At 45.6% G+C, this 18668-nt stretch overlaps 1 protein-coding gene across 3 annotated transcripts in view; it reads right to left on the bottom strand.

The window, feature by feature from the left end:
• Window positions 1-17185, bottom strand: part of LOC148037688 (uncharacterized) — a 76743-nt gene extending 59558 nt beyond the window's left edge. For 2 of the 3 annotated variants that reach the window (XM_087676627.1, XM_087676626.1), the window contains exons 1-2: window positions 16847-17185; window positions 16680-16710 (exon numbers count right to left, since the gene is read on the bottom strand). In XM_087676627.1, the coding sequence (XP_087532753.1) occupies window positions 16680-16710; window positions 16847-16990 (175 nt within the window). In that variant the 5' untranslated portion in view covers window positions 16991-17185. Of the gene's footprint in view, window positions 1-16679; window positions 16761-16846 lie in introns of all 3 variants that reach the window. The other variant, XR_015690672.1, reaches the window with a different exon arrangement.
• Between the last annotated feature and the right edge of the window lie 1483 nt (window positions 17186-18668).

Below are 18668 nucleotides of genomic sequence, written 5' to 3'. Positions count from 1 at the left end.
TTATTTGGAGCATTCGAAAATTGGATAAACTAAGGATCCTTTGCCAATTCAGCAAAGAGATTTGCTATTGTCCTCATCGATTCTTAAACTAGTCATCAAATTCCTATTCACTTTGCTGGTCATCATCTTTGTCCAAGATCAAGCATTGCATTTTTTTCATTCCCATGTAAATGTTCATACTGAGAGGCATCATCACTGCTTGATTGCATCTCACTATATGAAGACATATTGCTGTAATTTCTTAGTTGAGAGAAAAAATCAACACTAGTACAAAGCTTTGGCTTGCAATCAAGTGCCTCGGGCCCACCAAATCAAGGGATTGAGTGGTGTCCCAACAACAGAACCATCTAACTAGCCTTTTTGGAAAGGATGGTAATTCCTTGATTCAGCACTTAATTACAGCAATCAGTAAATAAACATAGATTGAAATGCACAATTTACCTTAATAATCTTGGACATTAGACACCTGGTTGGCCCCAAAACTAGTGCCTCTTTTGGTATTTCTTTAACTTTGATTGCTAATGGATTGAGTATAAGTTGAGATTCCACAATCTCCTTGGCTGATCCAAAAGTCCCTTGCCATACATACAATCAACAAGCAATTTGGGTCAATTGCCCCTTGATTTTCACCTAGGAATTGCATAAATGGAACCTCCAATTGGCCAAATGTTACCCCAATTCACAATGGATGGCATGGCATTTGAAATCCCTGTTAGTCCCACGGATTTTAGGTGCTGATCTCAGTGTACGATACCTTCTCCTATTGGCACGGGTCCCAAGGTGGCTGCTAAACCTTAATTTCTGCAGAAATTTAGGGTTCATAGTGGAGATCTCTCTGCTATCAACCAAATTTGGCTGAGATCTACTCAAATTGAGTGAGAAATGCTAAGATCTCTTGAGAATGGGTTAGAGAAGGTGAGAAAAAGCCAAGATGAGAAAGAAAGCTGATTTTCTTTGTGAGAAAACCTTAAAATTTACTTGCTCCTTGCTCCAACCTGCATTTAATACAATCACCTACTGCCAAACACCTCCAAAATGCTGTCACCTGATCAACAATGCTGTTGCTAACTCCTGGAAGGTGACTCCTTGCTGTCCCTTGCCTACTGAGCCCCCCAGATGGCTGTCTTCTACAACAAATTGTTGTTCTTTAATTAGAAAATGGACAAATAGCTCTCTCTCTCTCTCTCTCTCTCTCTCTCTCTCTCTCTCTCTCTCTCTCTCTCTCTTTTCGTAAAAGGTAATTTTATTAATTACGAAAAAAAGTACAAGATTACATGAGTACAAGAGACACGAGGGCCCTAGACCAACGTGTGGGAAATCCCCGAACTAGTATACTAAAAAGGTTACACCAATCATGGCAAGGACCCAGAGGCAATTGCCAAATGCCAGGAATGCAAATCCTCCCGAGGGAGCAAGTCAGAGTGCCTGATGAGATCTAGCTGCCAATGCAAGAGCCCTTTAAGCCTTGCAATATGTCGCGGTACATTAGAGGCCGAATCAAAGAGAGAAGCATTTCGGGTGGTCCAAATGTGCCAGCATCCCCAGTATCTGAAAAAGTGAAATAAGATCTTCATATGTAACGGTGGCGGTGTGGGATACTTTGGGCGCACAAAAACCCAATCGAAAGGAGTCAGAGAGGACCCCACTACTGCGCGCCAGATTTGCGACAAGAGTGACCAGATATTCTTGGCGAGCGGGCAAGAAAGAAAACGATGTCGGGCCGATTCTGCCGTAGTGGTGCAGAAGAAACAATTGCCATTCGAGATTCGACGCTTGGAAAGGGCCGAGGCAAGAGGAAGACCACCAATCATTACCCGCCACAGAAAGACCTTGCATTTGAAAGGTGTCTTATTCTGCCATCCCTCCATCAACGTTGCCTGCCACCATGACAGTGATTTCCGCAGGCCCCAAACAGTATTAGCTTTCACACCCAACCATTGGTGATCTTTAATGAGAAGATGATACACCTGATTAGTAGAGGCCTTTTCCAGACTCAACCGGCCTGCAAGATCCCAGTCCTGCCAAGGGCGATCCATAGCCACGGCAGGAAAGGGTTGCCTACCCTGAAGTTCCGACGAAAGCTTCCCCCATAAATCACGGTATCCGCGCGGGATCCTGAAAAGTCTCCTAGCAGTCCGAAAGGATGCGAGGACATTGCGAGTAGCAAGGGTAGCATCCGCAATCGAAGTCACACCCAAACGGGCCATACGGTTAAATCTTGGTCTGAGCTGGTGTTTATCTTCCCATGAAAGTAATATGGATACTGCCAACAATTCCAGCTGAAAAGAATTAGTCTGCAAGCGGTCCCCTATAGGATGCCAACGGGCCTTTTGGAGCACCACTTTCCAAGAGCCGACCAAATGCAGTAACAAAGAGGAAGAGGGACTGGAAAATCGAGTGTCAGCATTAAGGACATGCCACCATGAGGCCCGAAGCCGTGTGTTACCCTGGCAGAGCCCGCTATCCTCAAGAAAATAACGGGCTATGATGGTCCACGGGTGATGATCCACACACATAGCACGAAAAAGAGACCAACGAAGAGCCAGCATATGAGTTTCTGCATCCAAAATAGCTCCACCACCCATGCGCTTAGGGGTATAAGCATGTGACCATGAAATCCAGGAAATGCCTGCCTTCAGTGAATCCTTCTTCCATAGCATGAAACGAATGGGATGAGTGAGAGCCTTCAAAGTAGTGGGCGTCCATGGCAATAATGGCAGGAAATACGTCAGCATTGGTAGCATAATTGTCTGAGCCACTTTGAGACGGACATGGAACGGCCAGGCTTGCGACTTCCAATACATAAACTTCGCGGCCAGTTTTTGTGAAATCCACTCCAACAGGTCCTTTGGCCGTACATCCACCCCCAGTGGGTATCCAAGATGCCTGACAATGGAGCCACGGGAAACCACCTGGCCCTGCCAACCTAATGACTGTAAATCAGGCTCCGTGCAACTGAGAATGGCTGACTTAAAGGCATTGATGCGAAGACCAGAGGCTTGACCAAAGAGCGTCCAAACATCTAATGCCTTGCGAATGTTATCCCTGTCCGCCTGCAAAATCATAAAGGAGTCATCAGCCAAAGATTGGCTAATAAAGTGCTGCCCCAAAGGAAGAGATAACCCTGCCAGCTGGGCAGAAGCCGCCATGGAGGATAACATTGAAAGGACCGGGTGAGTCGCCAAGGCAAAGAAGAGAGGACTCAAAGGGCAACCTTGTCGGACCGAGCGTGCAAGGACAAATGGCTCTGTAACCCCACCATTAAGCATAACTCTTGAAGAAGCCTCAGTACTAATGGTGTAGATCAATCTGGACATCCGGATACCAAAGCCCATAGCAGACATAAGATCTGCAAGGAAAGACCAGTCCACACAGTCAAACGCCTTTTCCAGGTCCAATTGAATCAAGACCACTTGCTGATTGGAGTGCCGCGCATAGTCAATAGCCATTTGCACATTTAAGATATTATGCAAAATGTTGCGGCCCTTAATGAAACCATATTGGAGAGGGTGCACAATAGCTGGAGGTGCTTGTGAAGCCGATTTGCCAGCACTTTGGAAAAGATTTTATACATCGCGCCCATCAACGAAATTGGTCTTCAGTGTTGCAGCTTTGACGGCGAAGGGACCTTGGGAATCAGTTTGATAAGGCCTTCTTTCCATGAAGAAGGCATGACCCCTGTTTCCCAAACCTGCTGAAACATGACCACCAATGGCTTTACCAACTGCGTGGCCGAGTGCTCAAAAAATTCATTAGTGAGACCATCCCAACCAGGACTTTTATCCTTAGGCAGGTGCAACAAAACATCCATAACCTCCTCTTCGCAAATATCCGCCTCCAAAGTGGCTTGCATATCAAATGGAACCTGCTGGCGGACCAGATGATAGAAGACCGAGCGGGCATGCGTAACCTGGCTAGAAGGCAAGGGAGAAGAACCTAAAAGATCCATAAAATAATTTCTGCACATATTGATAATGGTCTGCAGATTAGTGACCATGCGACCTTCCGAATCCTGGAGTCGAGTCATATTTTCGCGAGCCGGAGAAGCATGCAAGGCGCGAAAGAACTTATGAGACTGGCAGGCACTATCTTGCAATGTGTCAGTCAAGTTATGCAGCTTGGCCTGCTGATAAGATTTCAGGCTAAATACTTGAATAAGATGGGCCAAACGCCGCTCCAGTGACAGCAGAAAATCATCATCTGGGGAGTCCAGGAGCAAGGAACGGACCAAGGCCAATAAGTCCTTTGTTGCATGTTGACGTCGGCGACAAAGAGAGGCATTATGAATCCCATACTGCCGAGCAACCCGCTGCACATTAGAGAGCAGGCGTGCAAACGAAGCCAAGCCCTCAGAGGCGAAGTCCAATAAGAACCTCTCAATCAATTGCTGCATATAACCCTGAAAAATTGGATGCTTCAAATAAGAGGAGTTGAAGCGTAAAGGGAGCTTATCCAACAACTGCATAAAAGGTGCAATAGATTGTGCCCGCATCTCAAGCTGGAGGGGGAAATGATCCGACAACGCATATTGCTGCAAGACCTTCATCTCCAGCATCTCAGGAAGAAAATCATCCCCCTGCATGATATACATTCTGTCCAACCGCGACCAAGTGGTTGCATATTGTGCGGAATGAAAAGTAAAACCTGAAACAGAAGGGTGAAGCCACGACCAAAGATCTTGCTTAAGTACGTGCAAAGCAAGGGAGTTCCACACCCGGCTTTCCGGCGTATCCATTACCGAATGCCCTGAGGTGGACTGAGAAGAGTCAAGACACATATTGAAATCTCCCATCAAAAACCCCCTGCGGCCAAGTGACATGGAGCCCTGCAAAGTCGACCATAGATCCCGTCGGGATGCGGGATCATTCGGAGCATAGAGTCCCAATAACCATAAAATTTCTCCTTCAAATAAGACTTCGATCACCAGAAAACGACCCTGCACATCATTTTTAACAAGAACAGGCTGGTATTTCTCATGGACAATCATCAGCACGCCCGAATAGTGCTTAGCATGTGTCCCTACATAAAACAGACGGAATCCATGACAATCCACAACTTTTCCTGCCTCACCGTGACTTTTGTGCTCCACTGCACACAATACATCCCACTGGTTCTCATGCAAGACAGACCACATGGTATGTTGCTTATGGCGAGAGCAAATGCCTCGCACATTCCACGTGGCAATCTTCATATATTTTCAAAAAAGGAAGTCAGGAACGAGGCGCCTGTTGCCTTGATTGCACCTTTTCCGCGAGAGCATCCAGGACACCCTCATCCAGAAAATCAGCCAATACTACAAACGAATTCGGGCGACCTGCTTTAGAGGTAGAAGGGAAATCCACTGCCTTGGGAGTAGGACGGGGATAACGCCTATCCCAAGGTGTAATCACATTACCTTTTGCATCAAACGCCAGCTTATTCGGTGGGCCCTTGGGGCCCTCTGAATAGACTTTCCTTGAAGACGGATTACGGGGGGCGGACGAGGCCATAGTACGCGCAGCCTGCTATGAGGTGCCCATGTCTTTCCTGCGCGTGTACGTGCGCACGGAATCCGGGGAAGCATTAGGCCCAGGATCTGCCAGGCCTGCGTCCAACTTTTTACCTTTTTTTTGCCGTGCCTCAATCCAATCAGTGCTAGGGGAATCCAAACCCCGGACCTGTTGTTGGCCTTTATCCATGGCAGTAGGTGGCTGAAGGGTCTCCTGCGTCGGGGCATCAAGCACCATGTCATCCTTGGGCTGCACAGCCTGCGCCTCCTCAGAAGACAGTTGCCGTTCCGGGCATTCGGCCATAAAATGCCCTAATTTACCACATGAAAAGCAGTGTCCGGCAAAATTGCCCCATTTCAGGCAAAAATGCAAAGGATGCATGCCAGAACAATTGAGGTGAAGCCACGCAGGCCTTTTCCTGGCCGTATCCCATAACATGCATAAACGGTTTCGGTTCATAGCCCTGAGGCTTGGGGGAACCAGCACTGTGCCCACAACCGCCATCGCGTCCTTCAACAATGGCCAATATACCGCTGAACAATTTTCCACTTCCACCCACACCGAGCATTCTCGTTGAAGCAGACGCTGGAAGTCAGCCATAGGGCGCCATGGTACCACATGGACCAAGCGGCGATCAAAGAATAGTGGCAACCTGGACAAGAGCTCAGCTCGATGCGATTCCGATTTCAACAGCACCTCATAAAAGCCGCGAGGTCCAAGGAAGATCTCCTCAACACACTCCCCTTGCAATAAATGGTGCATCCACTGGCGAATATGTGAGAGCACTGGGATCCTGCCGGTGAAAAAAAGTATAACTGCGCGGTCATAAAACACCGAGAAGGACCGCAAGACTGATTTTGGGTCCACCGTGGCTTCCAGCACATCATCCGCAGCCGCAGCAGAGAAAGTTTCATTATTATGCTGGACATAATCGCCAAGCAGAGTATTGGCAAAGTCCAGCAAATGTTCCCAGTCAATTTCCTGCGAATCCACAGGTTCAGAGGCAACCTGCGCATAGGAACGGTCCTGAGGACCCATTGGCTCGTCTGAAGTATGCTTGGAGCGTTTGCCTGCAGGCGGCAGTTCAGAACCCGGAGGCGGCTCCTCCGTGCATGGCACCATGTCCTCCGGCTCCTCTGTATCGGAATCAGGGCCAAGGGCTGCCACCGTCCAGTCGAGAAAATCCATATCCAAGCCAGCCATACTGCTGGCTTCTCGCTTTCGCTCGCTCCCTTACTCTCTCTCTTTCTCTCTCTGTGCAAGTCCCACAGACCTGCAAAATCAGGGAACCACCTGGCTGCAGCAACAGGACAGTGAGACTTCAACGCGGCTGCAACAGGCTTCCACGCTGACGCAGAGCAGCCGACCACAAACGGAGGGCTCTGCACCGGGCAAACGTCGACAGGGCACGCGAGGCGTCAAAGGGTCAGGCACAGGCCAGGCGTCGAGGGGACAGCGTGGAAGGGGGCAGAGGGGCAGGCACAGGCCAGGCGTCGAGGGGCAGCTTGGAAGGGCGCTGCTCGCTGGCGCAGCACCAGCGACCAGCAGCGGATCTGACGCAGATCAAGGCGACGGCAGGGGTCTCTGCCGTTCGAAGCAATCGGGGAGAAGGAGCCTCGTGTCCAGCCCCTTTGTGTCATGGTGGGATAGGCGAGCTGCGACCTGGAATGCGACAGAAGGCTTCTTCTTGTATCGCGCGATGAGGCCTTGCTGCTCCGTCAGACGATGGCTATGGCGACGATTCCTCTCTCTCTCTCTCTCTCTCTCTCTCTCTCTCTCTCTCTCTCTCTCTCTCTCTCTCTCTCTCTCTCTGTGTGTGGCGTCGACGGGGTCAACGGAAAGGGTCAGGTCGCCATCGCTCGATCATCCATCGCGTCGTCAAACCTCTCTAAACTTGCCTCTCTCTCTCTCTCTCTCTCTCTCTCTCTCTCTCTCTCTCTCTCTCTCTCTCTCTCTCTCTCTCTCTCTCTCTGTGTTTTTTTTTTCCGTAAAAGGTAATTGTATTAATTACGAAAAAAGGTACAAGTTTGCATGATTACAAGATACACGATGGCTCTACCCCATCATGTGTACACACTGACTCTCTACAAGAACCAGAGAACCAAAGAGTTACAAAGTCATGGCAAAGACACAGAGGAAATTGCCATATGCCAGGGACGTAAGTCCTCCCGAGGGAGCATGTTAGAGTGCCGGAGAAGATCTATCTGCCAATACAAGAGACCTTTAAGCCGCGCAATATGCCACTGAACATTAAAGGCGGAATCAAAAAGAAAAGCATTCCGAATGGTCCAGTTATGCCAACAGCCCCAATATCGAAGAAAGTGAAACAAGATCTTCATATGAGGCTGTGTCGGTGTGGGATATTTGGCCCTCGCAAAAACCCAATCAAACGGGCGTAGCGAGAAACCAACCACCGCTTGCCAAACGGCCAACAAGAATGACCAGATTTTCTGAGAGATGGGGCAAGAAATAAAACGATGACGGGCAGATTCCACAGTGGTGGTGCAAAAGAAACAGTTGCCGTTGGAGATTCGACGCTTGGAAAGGGCTGAAGCAAGCGGAAGACAACCAATCATCACCCTCCAAAGAAAGACCTTATATTTGAAGGGTGTCTTGTTCAACCAGCCCTCCATCACAGTTACCCTCCACCATGACCTGGATTTATGCAATCCCCATAGAGTATTAGCTTTAGTAACCAGCCATTGATGATCTTTAATCAGAAGATGATACATCTAGTTAGCTGAAGCCTTTTCTAAATTCAGCCGGCCTGCAAAGTCCCAGTCCTGCCAGGGATGATCCGTAGCAAGGGCAGGAAAGGGTTGTCTGCTTTAGAGCACCATCAAAAGCTGTTCCCATAAATACCTGTATCCACGAGGGATCCTGAAAAGCCTCTTGGCTGTACGAAACGATATCAACACATTGCGACTGGCAAGGGTGGCATCCGCTACCGAAGTTTAGCCCAAACGTGCCATGCGGTTGAATTTTGGTCGAAGCTCATGTTTACCTTCCCACGAAATTAACCGCGATACTGCCAACAGTTCCAATTGAAAAGAATTAGTAGCTAAGCGATCCTCCGTTGGATGCCACTATGCCTTCCGAAGGACCTGTCTCCAGGAACACACCAAATGGGCAAGCAGAGATGAAGAAGAATTGGAGAAGCGAGAATCGGCATTAAGAACATGCCACCAAGAACTCCGGATTTGAGTATTACCATGCAGAAGCCCGTGATCCTCAATAAAATAATGGGCTATAACGACCCATGGATGATGATCCGAGCACATGGCGCAAAAAAGAGACCAACGGAGTGCCAGCATATGAGTTTGGGCATCTAAAATAGCCCCTCCACCCATGCGTTTGGGGGTGCACGCATGCGACCAAGAAATCCAGGAAATGCCTGCATCCATGCAAAGAATCCTTCTTCCATAACATGAAACGAATAGACTGAGTGAGAGCATTCAGTGTAGTAGTAGTCCAAGGCAGCAATGGCAAGAAATATGTGAGCATTGGCAACATAATTATCTGGGCTACTTTGAGGCGAACAGGGAAGGGCCAGGCCTGAGACTTCCAATACATAAATTTAGCCGCCAGTTTTTGTGAAATCCACTGTAGTAGCTGCTTTGGGGGAACATCAACACCCAAAGGGTACCCAAGATGCCTGACAATGGAGCCACGGGGAAAAACCATTCCCTGCCAGTCCAATGACTGCAAATCTGACTCCGTGCAGCTGAGAATGGCTGATTTCAAAGCGTTGATGCGAAGACCGGAAGCCTGACCAAAGAGAGCCCAAACATCTAATGCTTTGCAAAGGTTATCCTTGTCCGCACGTAGAATCATAAAGCTGTCATCAGCCAAGGATTGACTAATGAAGTGCTGTCCAGAGGGAAGCGACAATCCAGCCAACTGAGAAGAAGCTGCCATGTGAGATAACATCGAAAGAATTGGATGAGTCACAAGGGCAAAGAAGAGGGGACTCAAAGGGCACCCCTATCTGATAGAGCGGGCAAGGACAATTGGCTTGGTAACGCCTCCATTCAGCATGACGCGCGAAGATGCTGCATCACTGATAGTGTAGATCAGACGAGACATCCGAGCACCAAAGCCCATAGTAGACATAAGCTCTGCAATGAAAGACCAGTCCAGATAATCAAAAGCCTTTTCCAGGTCCAATTAAACCAATACGACCTCCTGATTAGAATGCCTTGCATAATCAATCGCTAATTGCACATTTAATAGATTGTGCAAAATGTTTCTGCCCTTAATGAAACCATATGGAGAGGATGCACAATGGCAGGAAGATGCTTATGGAGCCGGTTCGCCATTACTTTGGAAAAGATTTTATACATAGAACCCATCAAAGAAATTGGACGCCATTGTTTCAACATGGACAGCGAAGGAACTTTTGGAACCAGTTTAATAAGACCTTCTTTCCATGAGGATGGCATGATCCCCATTTCCCACACCTGCTGAAACAAAGCCGTCAATGGTTTCGCGAGCTGGGTGGCAAAAAACTCAAAGAACTCATTGGTGAGACCATCCCAGCCAGGACTTTTATCCTTGGGCAAGTGTAGCAAAACGTACATAACCATCGCCTCACAAATATCTGCCTCCAGAGTAGATTGCATGTCCTGCGGAACCTGATTGCGGACCAGATCATAAAAGACTGAACGAGCATGAGCAATTTGGCCTGAAGGAGGAGAAGTGGAACCAAGAAGGTCGAGAAAATAATTCCTACACATATTCACAATAGTCTGCGGATCAGGGACCATTTGCCCGTCTGCATCCTGGAGTCTAGTTATATTCTCGCGAGCAGGAGAGGCATGGAGAGCTCGAAAGAACTTATGAGTCTGACAAGCACTATCTTGTACAGTCTCCATCAGATGTTGCAATTTGACCTGCTGATAAGATTTTAACTGAAACTCTTTACTAAGATCAGCCAGACGCATTGCCAGTGACCGCAGAAATACATCATCTGGAGAGTCCACCAGCAAAGAACAAACCAAAGCCAGGAGGTCCTCCGCTGCATGTCAACGCCGCCGAGAAAGAGAGGCATGATAAATCCCATACTGCCGAGCAACCCCCTGCACATTAGAGAGCAATCTTTCAAACGAAGCAGTGCCCTTAGATGAGAAATCCAATAGGAATCGATCAATCAATTGCTGTATATAGCCCTGAAAGATTGCATGCTTCAAATAAGACGAGTTAAAACGCAAAGGGAGTCTATCCAAAAATTGCTTGAAAGGTGCAATGGGTTGTGCAAGGAGCTCAAGCTGGAGAGGGAAATGGTCTGACAAGGCATATTGTTGCAACACTTTCATTTCGAGCATCTCAGGAAGGAAATCATCATTCTACATGATGTAAATGTGGTCTAGCCGCGACCATGTTGTAGCATACTAGGTAGAATGGAAAGTAAACCCCGTAGAAGAAGGGTGCAGCCAAGACCAGAGATCTTGCTTAAGAACGGCAAGAGCCAACTCCTGCCATATACGACATTCCGGCGCATCCATTACCGAATGCCCTGATGTGGACTGTGAAGAATCAACATATATATTGAAATCCCCCATCAAAAAAACCCCGTCTGCCAAGAGACAAGGAAGTCTGCAAAGTATGCCAAAGCTCCCGGCGAGATAAAGGATCATTTGGAGCATAGAGGCCAAGTAACCATAGGATCTCTCCTTCGAATAAAACTTCAATGACCACAAAGCGGCCATGTACATCATTCTTAATAAGAACCGGCTGATATTTTTCATGTACAATCATAAGCACCCCAGAATACTGCCTGGCATGTGTCCCTACATAGAACAAACGAAAGCCATGGCAATCCACAACTTTTCCTGCTTCCCCGTGACTCTTGTACTCAACAGCACACAAGAAATCCCACTGATTCTCATGCAATACAGTCCACATGGCATGTTGCTTGTGGCGAGAACAAATCCCTCGCACATTCCACGTGGCGATCTTCATGCGTATTCAAAAAGAGAATTAGGTACGAGGCACAGCTTGCCTCAATTTGACCTTTTCTGTGAGAATGTCCAAGACTCCGTCATCCAAAAAATCGACTAACACATCAAAAGAGTTTTGACGACCAGCTTTGGAGGTAGATGGCATATCCGCTGACTTGGAGTTGGGACGGGGATAACGATGATCCCATGGGGTAATGACGTTACCTTTAGTATCAAAAGCCAGCTTAGTAGGTGGGCCCTTTGGACCATCCGAATACACTCTCCTAGGTGGCTGTTGACAGGGAGCAGAAGAAACCATAGCAGGAGCAGAGGGCTCTGAAGACAACATTTCTTTCCTGCGCATATACGTACGCATGGAATCTGGTGAGGCAGTAGGCACAGTATCCACCATGCCAGCAACAAGCCTATTGCCTTTTTTCGTGCGTACATCCACCCAGTCATTGCCACGGGAATCCAAACCCGAGACATGTTGTTTCCCTTTATCCAAAACTTTAGGTGGCTGGGTGGCATCCTGCGACGGAGCATCACACACCATGTCTTCCATGGGCAGCGCAACATGCTCAGCATCTGAAGTGTGGTGCTTCTCTGGGCATTCAGCCATAAAATGCCCCAATTTTCCACACGAAAAGCAATGTCCTGCAAAGTTGCCCCATTTCAAACGAAAATGTAAAGGATGCATGCCAGAGCAATTGATACGTAACCACGCAGGCCTTTTCCTAGTAGTATCCCACAACCTGCAGAGACGGTTGCGATTCATGGCCCTTAGGCTTGGGGGGACCAGAACAGTGCCCACAGCGGCCATGGCGTCCTTTAACAGTGGCCAATAAACAGCCGGACAGTTTTCCACTTCAACCCACACAAGGCATTCACGTTACAGCAGGCGCTGAAAATCTGCCATTGGGCGCCATGGCACAACATGGACCAGACGGCGATCGACGAACAGTGGCAGTTTAAACAGGAGAGCAGCACGGTGCGTCTCAGATTTCAACAGCGCCTCAAAAAACCCCCGGGGCCCAACAAAAATCTCTTCAACACATTCCCCTTGTAGCAGACTATGCAACCACTGGCGAATACGGGAAAGCAGTGGAATCCGACCAGTGAAGAAGAGTATCACAGCACGTTCATAAAACACTGAAAAGGAGCGCAACACATGTTTCGGGTCCACAGTGGCTTCCAGAACATCTTCCGTTGCAGAGTCAGAAAAGACTTCCTGATTATGTTGAACGTAATCGCCAAGTAGAGTGTTGGCAAACTCCAACAAATGCTCCCAATCAACATCCTGAGAGTCCATAGAATCCGAAGCAACCTGAGCATAGGAACGATCCTGATGATCCATTGTGTCAACCAAGGTATGCTTGGTACGTTTGCCCGCAGGCTGAAGGTCAGAAGCAGGGGGCAGCTCCTCTGTGCACAGAACCATATCCTCTGGTTCCTCGGTATCATAATCCGGACCAAGAGCTGCCACCGTTTGGTCTATAAAATCCAGATCCAGGCCCGCCATCTTGTATCAGTACGTATGTCGTCAGAGGCCGATTGAAGAGCTCACGGGAGACAGATACACGCAGGCCTCTCTCTTTTTTTTTCGTAAAACGCAGGCCTCTCTCTCTCTCTCTCTCTCGCTCTCTCTCTCTCTCTCTCTCTCTCTCTCTCTCTCTGTACAGGAGAAGATTAGTTCTCTGATCTGTGCAAGGTTGCAGTTACGTGCTGCTAGGTTAGGGTTCCCTGACTCTGTCGCGGCCCAGCAAGATGCACAGGGCAAGCACCTGCAGGCAGACGCCGTGCAGATGACTGACAGGGCAGCAAACGAGAGGTACCTATTTCTGCAAACGAAAGGCGTTCAGTCTTCAGGCGTCGACGGGGCCATAGGGCGCTGCACGCTGATGCAGGGGAAACGATCACAGGCGGCTCAGGCGGGCAGTCGTCAGGCGGGCAGGTTCAGGCGGGCACAAGCGAACACGAGCGGAACAAGCAGGCAAGCTGGAGGCGTCGGCGGTACGCTCTGTCAGGACGCGCAGGTCCAAGCGACGGCAGGGGCAGGGCTAGGCTGTCTAGCGACGTGGCGACGGGCAGCCTGGCGCGTGGGCGACGGGACGCACAGGCGACAGGGCGCTCAGTTTTGCAAAGACGACGTGGCGATGGGACACCTAGGCAAGCAGACGACAACGATGTGTGGGCGACGGGACGCACAGGCGGCAAGCGGCTAGGCGACAGGCGCCAGATGACCCCTGCTCAGATCCGGCGAAAAGCTCCCCATCGTCGTTCTCCTCTCTCTCTCTCTCTCTCTCTCTCTCTCTCTCTCTCTCTCTCTCTCAAGCTATAAACTAACTAAATGGGTGAGACCTAGCCACCCAAAACGTTTTCTTAGTTTGCACGGATATTATCCAATCATTTAATTACTTTTTTAAATTAAATAATCTTAAAAATTAATTTTAGCTCTTCTCACCTTGCCCAAAATTAAATGTGCCTATCCATAATTAAATTGGCTAGGAAATTTGTAACATAGAGTGGTCCCAACCTTTATTGACCCTTAGATTAGCATTAATTAATTAATTAATAATGCTAGTCCTTAGTGTCACCACCAACACTTATTGGCCAAATAATTGTCCTAGGATCAAAACAGACACATAGTGACCTCCAAAGCCCATTTAGCATAACTTATTACAACTTTTTCCTTTGACACCCACTGCATTCTCGAGGTCCTTGGCCTGTTACTATGAAATACATGCCATGTGCATCACATGTGCTTAAACAACCTTGCACATTTGATTAATAACTTAATCAAATGTTATCAACAAGATTAAAGCATCTCAAAATTTCACGTTCTCTTGACAATACTAATTGGACACAACAACCATTCTCAGAGGGCTTAAATGAGATGGAATTTCTTATTATTAGTCATGGTAAATTAGTATTCAACGTGTCTCAAAAAGGCAACAATTATAGTAGCTACAATGAAGGGATCCACGTTCAATGTGTCTTGAAAAAGGCGACAATTACGGTAATTGAAAATAGCCTTCCTCCTTTGAAAGGGTGGTAACTCCCTGATTAAGCACTTAATTACAACAATCAACAAATAAACAAAACCTGAAATGTACAAATTACCTTAATAATCTTGGACATTGGACACCTTATTGGCTCCAAAATTGACACCCCTTTCGGTATTTCTTTAACTTGATTACTAAGATTTACAATCTACTTTGCTATTCTAAAAGCCTCTTTTGCTATAGCAACAATTAGCAATCGATTTGGGCCAATTGCCCCTTGATTTTCACCGGGAATTGCACAAACAGAACCTCCAATTGGCCAAATGCTGCCTTAGATTACAATGAATAGGTTGGTATCGGAATTCCTTGACAATTACACAAATTCCAAGTGTTGAATTCAGTGTACAAAATGCCTTTACAAATTGGCAGGAGTCCCGAGGTGACTGTCAAACCCAAATTTTTGCAAAAATTTAGGGTTTATATTAGAGATCTCTTTGATGTGCACCAAATTCGACTGAAATCTGGTGTGAAAGGCGAAGAAATATTGAAATTGATTGAGCATAAGTTAGAGAAGGTGTGAGAATACCAAAAGAGAGAGAAAATTCACAAATTCTTTACGAGAAAGGCTTGAAATCTGACTGCTACTTGTACCAGACTGGATTTAATGATATCACCAATTGCCAAGAGGGCCCAAAATGCTATCATCAGCTCCAAGAAGCCTCAAAATTGCTATCGCTTGATGTAGGTTAGTCTTCTCCTGTCCCTAGCTACCTTAGAAGATTCTCCAATGGCTACAAATTAGACAAATAGTATCTTCTCCCTCTCTCTTACAAGCTGAGTTCACTTAATATCTCTCTCCAACCTCTAAAGACATTTTTCAGTCTTGCATGGGCATTTTTGCCAAGTGATAACCTCCTAAATCCATTTTTCAACATTATTTAGCTATTTAATTAATTTTTAAAATTAAATAATCTTGAAAATTTATTTCAGTCCTTCTAACCTTGCCCAAAATTAAATGCACCCATCCATAATTAAATTGGCTGGGCCATTTGCAACCTAAAGTGGTCCCTAATCTCTGTTGACCCTTAGATTTTCATTTCTTAATTAATTAATGCTAGTCCCTAGTGTCACCACACCGACACTTATTGGCCAAATAACTATCCCAATGTCAAAATTGACACAACTGACTAACAAAACCCAGCCGACATAACTCATCACAACTTTTGCCTTTGACACCCACTCCATCTTCATTGTGCATCACATGTGCTAATTAATCATTTAATCAAATATTATCAGCAAGATTAAAGCATCTCAAAATTTCATGTCCCCGTGACAATAGCTACAATGAAGGGACCCACATCCAAAGGCACAACCAGAATGCATTATGAGAGGCCCATAATTAGAGGCCATACAAGAACATTGTTTAGAGAAAACATATCAAAACATGTAAAATCCACCGATACCAAAAGAAGTGTCCAAAGGGGTTGTGTAATTTTCACTTATGTTGTTTTTCATTTTGAATTTGAATCCATGGACACACTGCCATCAAAAAGAGTTTAAGCAAGTATCAACTAATACTTCAGCTGCTATTGACATCCAGGATAGAGACCCATAATGAAGTTGGATGCATTACCAAGAAGTAAGAAAGAAAGAGAGTGTCTTCAAGCATAATAGCTGAAACTTATTGTTTAGAGAGGAGTGAGCAACGAAGCGCCTGATATATAGGAAGCAACCTACAGCCTATGCACATGGTAGAGGTAAACCATGAGGAGAGTCTAAACTATCTGAAGGCTAGTTGCTTGGGATGAAGCTGGATTGTACCAACTACAAGTGCTAATGACACAAACCCAGCCCTACCAATGGGTGACTGAAAGATCAGTCCCAGATTATATGTAAAAATGGTTCACAATTATAATAGTGCCTTGCAACATCAAGGACCTTCAGAAGAGGCAGCTTCATTAAACACCTTTGAAGGGCGTATCAAAACACACCATTATATGTAGAAGAGCGGTTGATGAGCCTCATGAACCATTTTTTGCCTGTCACTATTCATGGTAAATGAGAGGTATTAAAAAGGGCATAAAAATGACTACAATAGGAAAGCCTCATCAAGAGTTGGTAGTTAGATGGGTTTAGGGAGACCAATTGAGGGTCATACAAGAACTATCATTTACATTAAAAATTTGCATATAGCAGAACTGCCAACAAGAACAGCAACCATCAGAAGAGTTATTGCAGTTGCGTACCTGCGGAGTTCCTCCTTTTGGACTCTATTTCCTGGAATCCATGAAATCAAAGAGAGGAGATAGGAATGACGTATGGACATGCTAAAGCAAGCACCAACCAAAACATCATCTTCAGCTCAAAATGAATACTTCATACTTCCAAGGTAGATAGCCATAACAAAGCTTACTTCATAACTAGTAGGTAAGATCAAGAAATAGCTTCTGCCCAAAAGGCCACTTGAGTCTTTTTTGAACAGCTCCCATTTAAATGGACCTGTACATCTTCTGCATTCCCATATAGGCACGCCATGGGCTTGATTGTGAGCAGTCATGTTACTTCCTCCACTTGGAAGTCAACAAGGATGCAACTCATCCTTAGAAAGGCAATCGTCCTGCAATCGTCCTGGGTAAAGTTGAACTTAGTGACCTATCCCAGCCCATCCAACCAACATCAGGAAGTCACATCTTGGAGTAAGCCCAACAAAAGGACACAGAAGTAGTAGTTTTCTTCAGGAGAGGCATTCCCATTGTAACCCATATGTTGGGGAAGTGCAAGTCACACATTATATATCAATGTGTGCGTACATGTACATATAGACATGTATACTAGGGAAAAGCTTTATGTTTATTCCAAACTGTCATCTCAAATAGGGCTTGTATCATTCTTTCCTTGTTCATAACTTTATTCTCACTTCCATTTTTTATATTTGTCCAAATCTTTGAGCCTTTGGATTGTTGTATGCTCCTACAATTTTGAGTCTTTTTTTCCATCTTAGATTCAATGAAATTTTCCAATACATATAGGTAGAGCTATCTTTCTTTGTTCAACTTAAGCACTTCCTCGGGTACTTCATACATAGCAAAGCTAGTGAGTGCCATGATTTCACATGGTAGATTTCCATCCTTTGGGCCCTTTGTATCAATATTTTTCACCTCCATATTTCTATCATCCAAATGGTGGGATTCTATACTTGCAATGTGTATTGAAAGAGCTAGCACTCACTCATATGGAAGGTGTCCTTGTTTTCAAATAAATTATTTTGTAAAACTTAGGAAGTATCTTGCAAAATCTAGATCAAGAAAATTAACACCTTCCTTATTGATTAGTCTCAATATTATCTTTTTTCCTACTAATACTCTTAATCTAGTGTGCATATTTATGCATTTTTGAGTGTGCAATAGATTCCCATTTATGTGAAGGAATTAAATAAATATAAACATATGCATGTGTCCTAAACATCCCAATTACATATGATCCATGTAAATCCCCAATCTACGTAGTATGCTCAACAATTATAATATTCACTTCTTTTCGAGACTTAACATTCTCAAAAAATGAACAAAAAAACAAATACTTCAAGTTGAATATGACAATTATTCAGAATACAGCCATTGACATAAAAGAAGTGGAGACAAGTTGAGGATTGAAAAGCGGCAACTCTCCTTGAAGGAAATGTATTTTTGGTTAATCTAAGTTTCTTAGGAACGAGCTGAGTTACAATCAAGCTAAGAGAGAGAAGCATTTCTTACTCTCACAAGATCATGCAAGGATGTATATGAATTTATAGGTCTGCTATTTTATAAGATAGCTGCGAGAGAAAATGAAATTTAGAGATTTGATGATAGGGTAGTGGAGGATGATGAAGAAGTTGGCTGGACCAACTTTGGGACTATCTTCAGTTGTTATGCATGACTTTATGGTTTAAAAATTGATCTAGAATGAGAGGAAATAAACTCTTTTTAGGATGAGCATTTTTATGCCAATCCAAGGGTCCTAAAATTTAGGGATCCCAAATATGTGTATTATGTGAAAGCTCTTTTTGGGTACATTACAAAAACAATGCTAGAATCCTCATAATAGTTTTCTATGCAAAGGTATGTGCATTCTAAAGATTTAGGTGTACAAACTTTTCATGGTTATGTCAACTTGCTGATTATAATTGCTTATTTTGGCAGATCTAACCCACATTTCAAGGTATTAATCCTTTTTGTGTACAAGTCAAACCCTAA

The sequence above is a fragment of the Lygodium microphyllum genome, chromosome 4 (assembly GCF_053477565.2).
Source record: "Lygodium microphyllum isolate KBCC chromosome 4, Lygodium_microphyllum_v1.1.10, whole genome shotgun sequence".
Taxonomy (NCBI): Eukaryota; Viridiplantae; Streptophyta; class Polypodiopsida; order Schizaeales; family Lygodiaceae; genus Lygodium; species Lygodium microphyllum.
The sequence above is the reverse complement of the archived record's forward strand: the minus strand, read 5'-3'. Positions and strand labels throughout refer to the sequence as shown.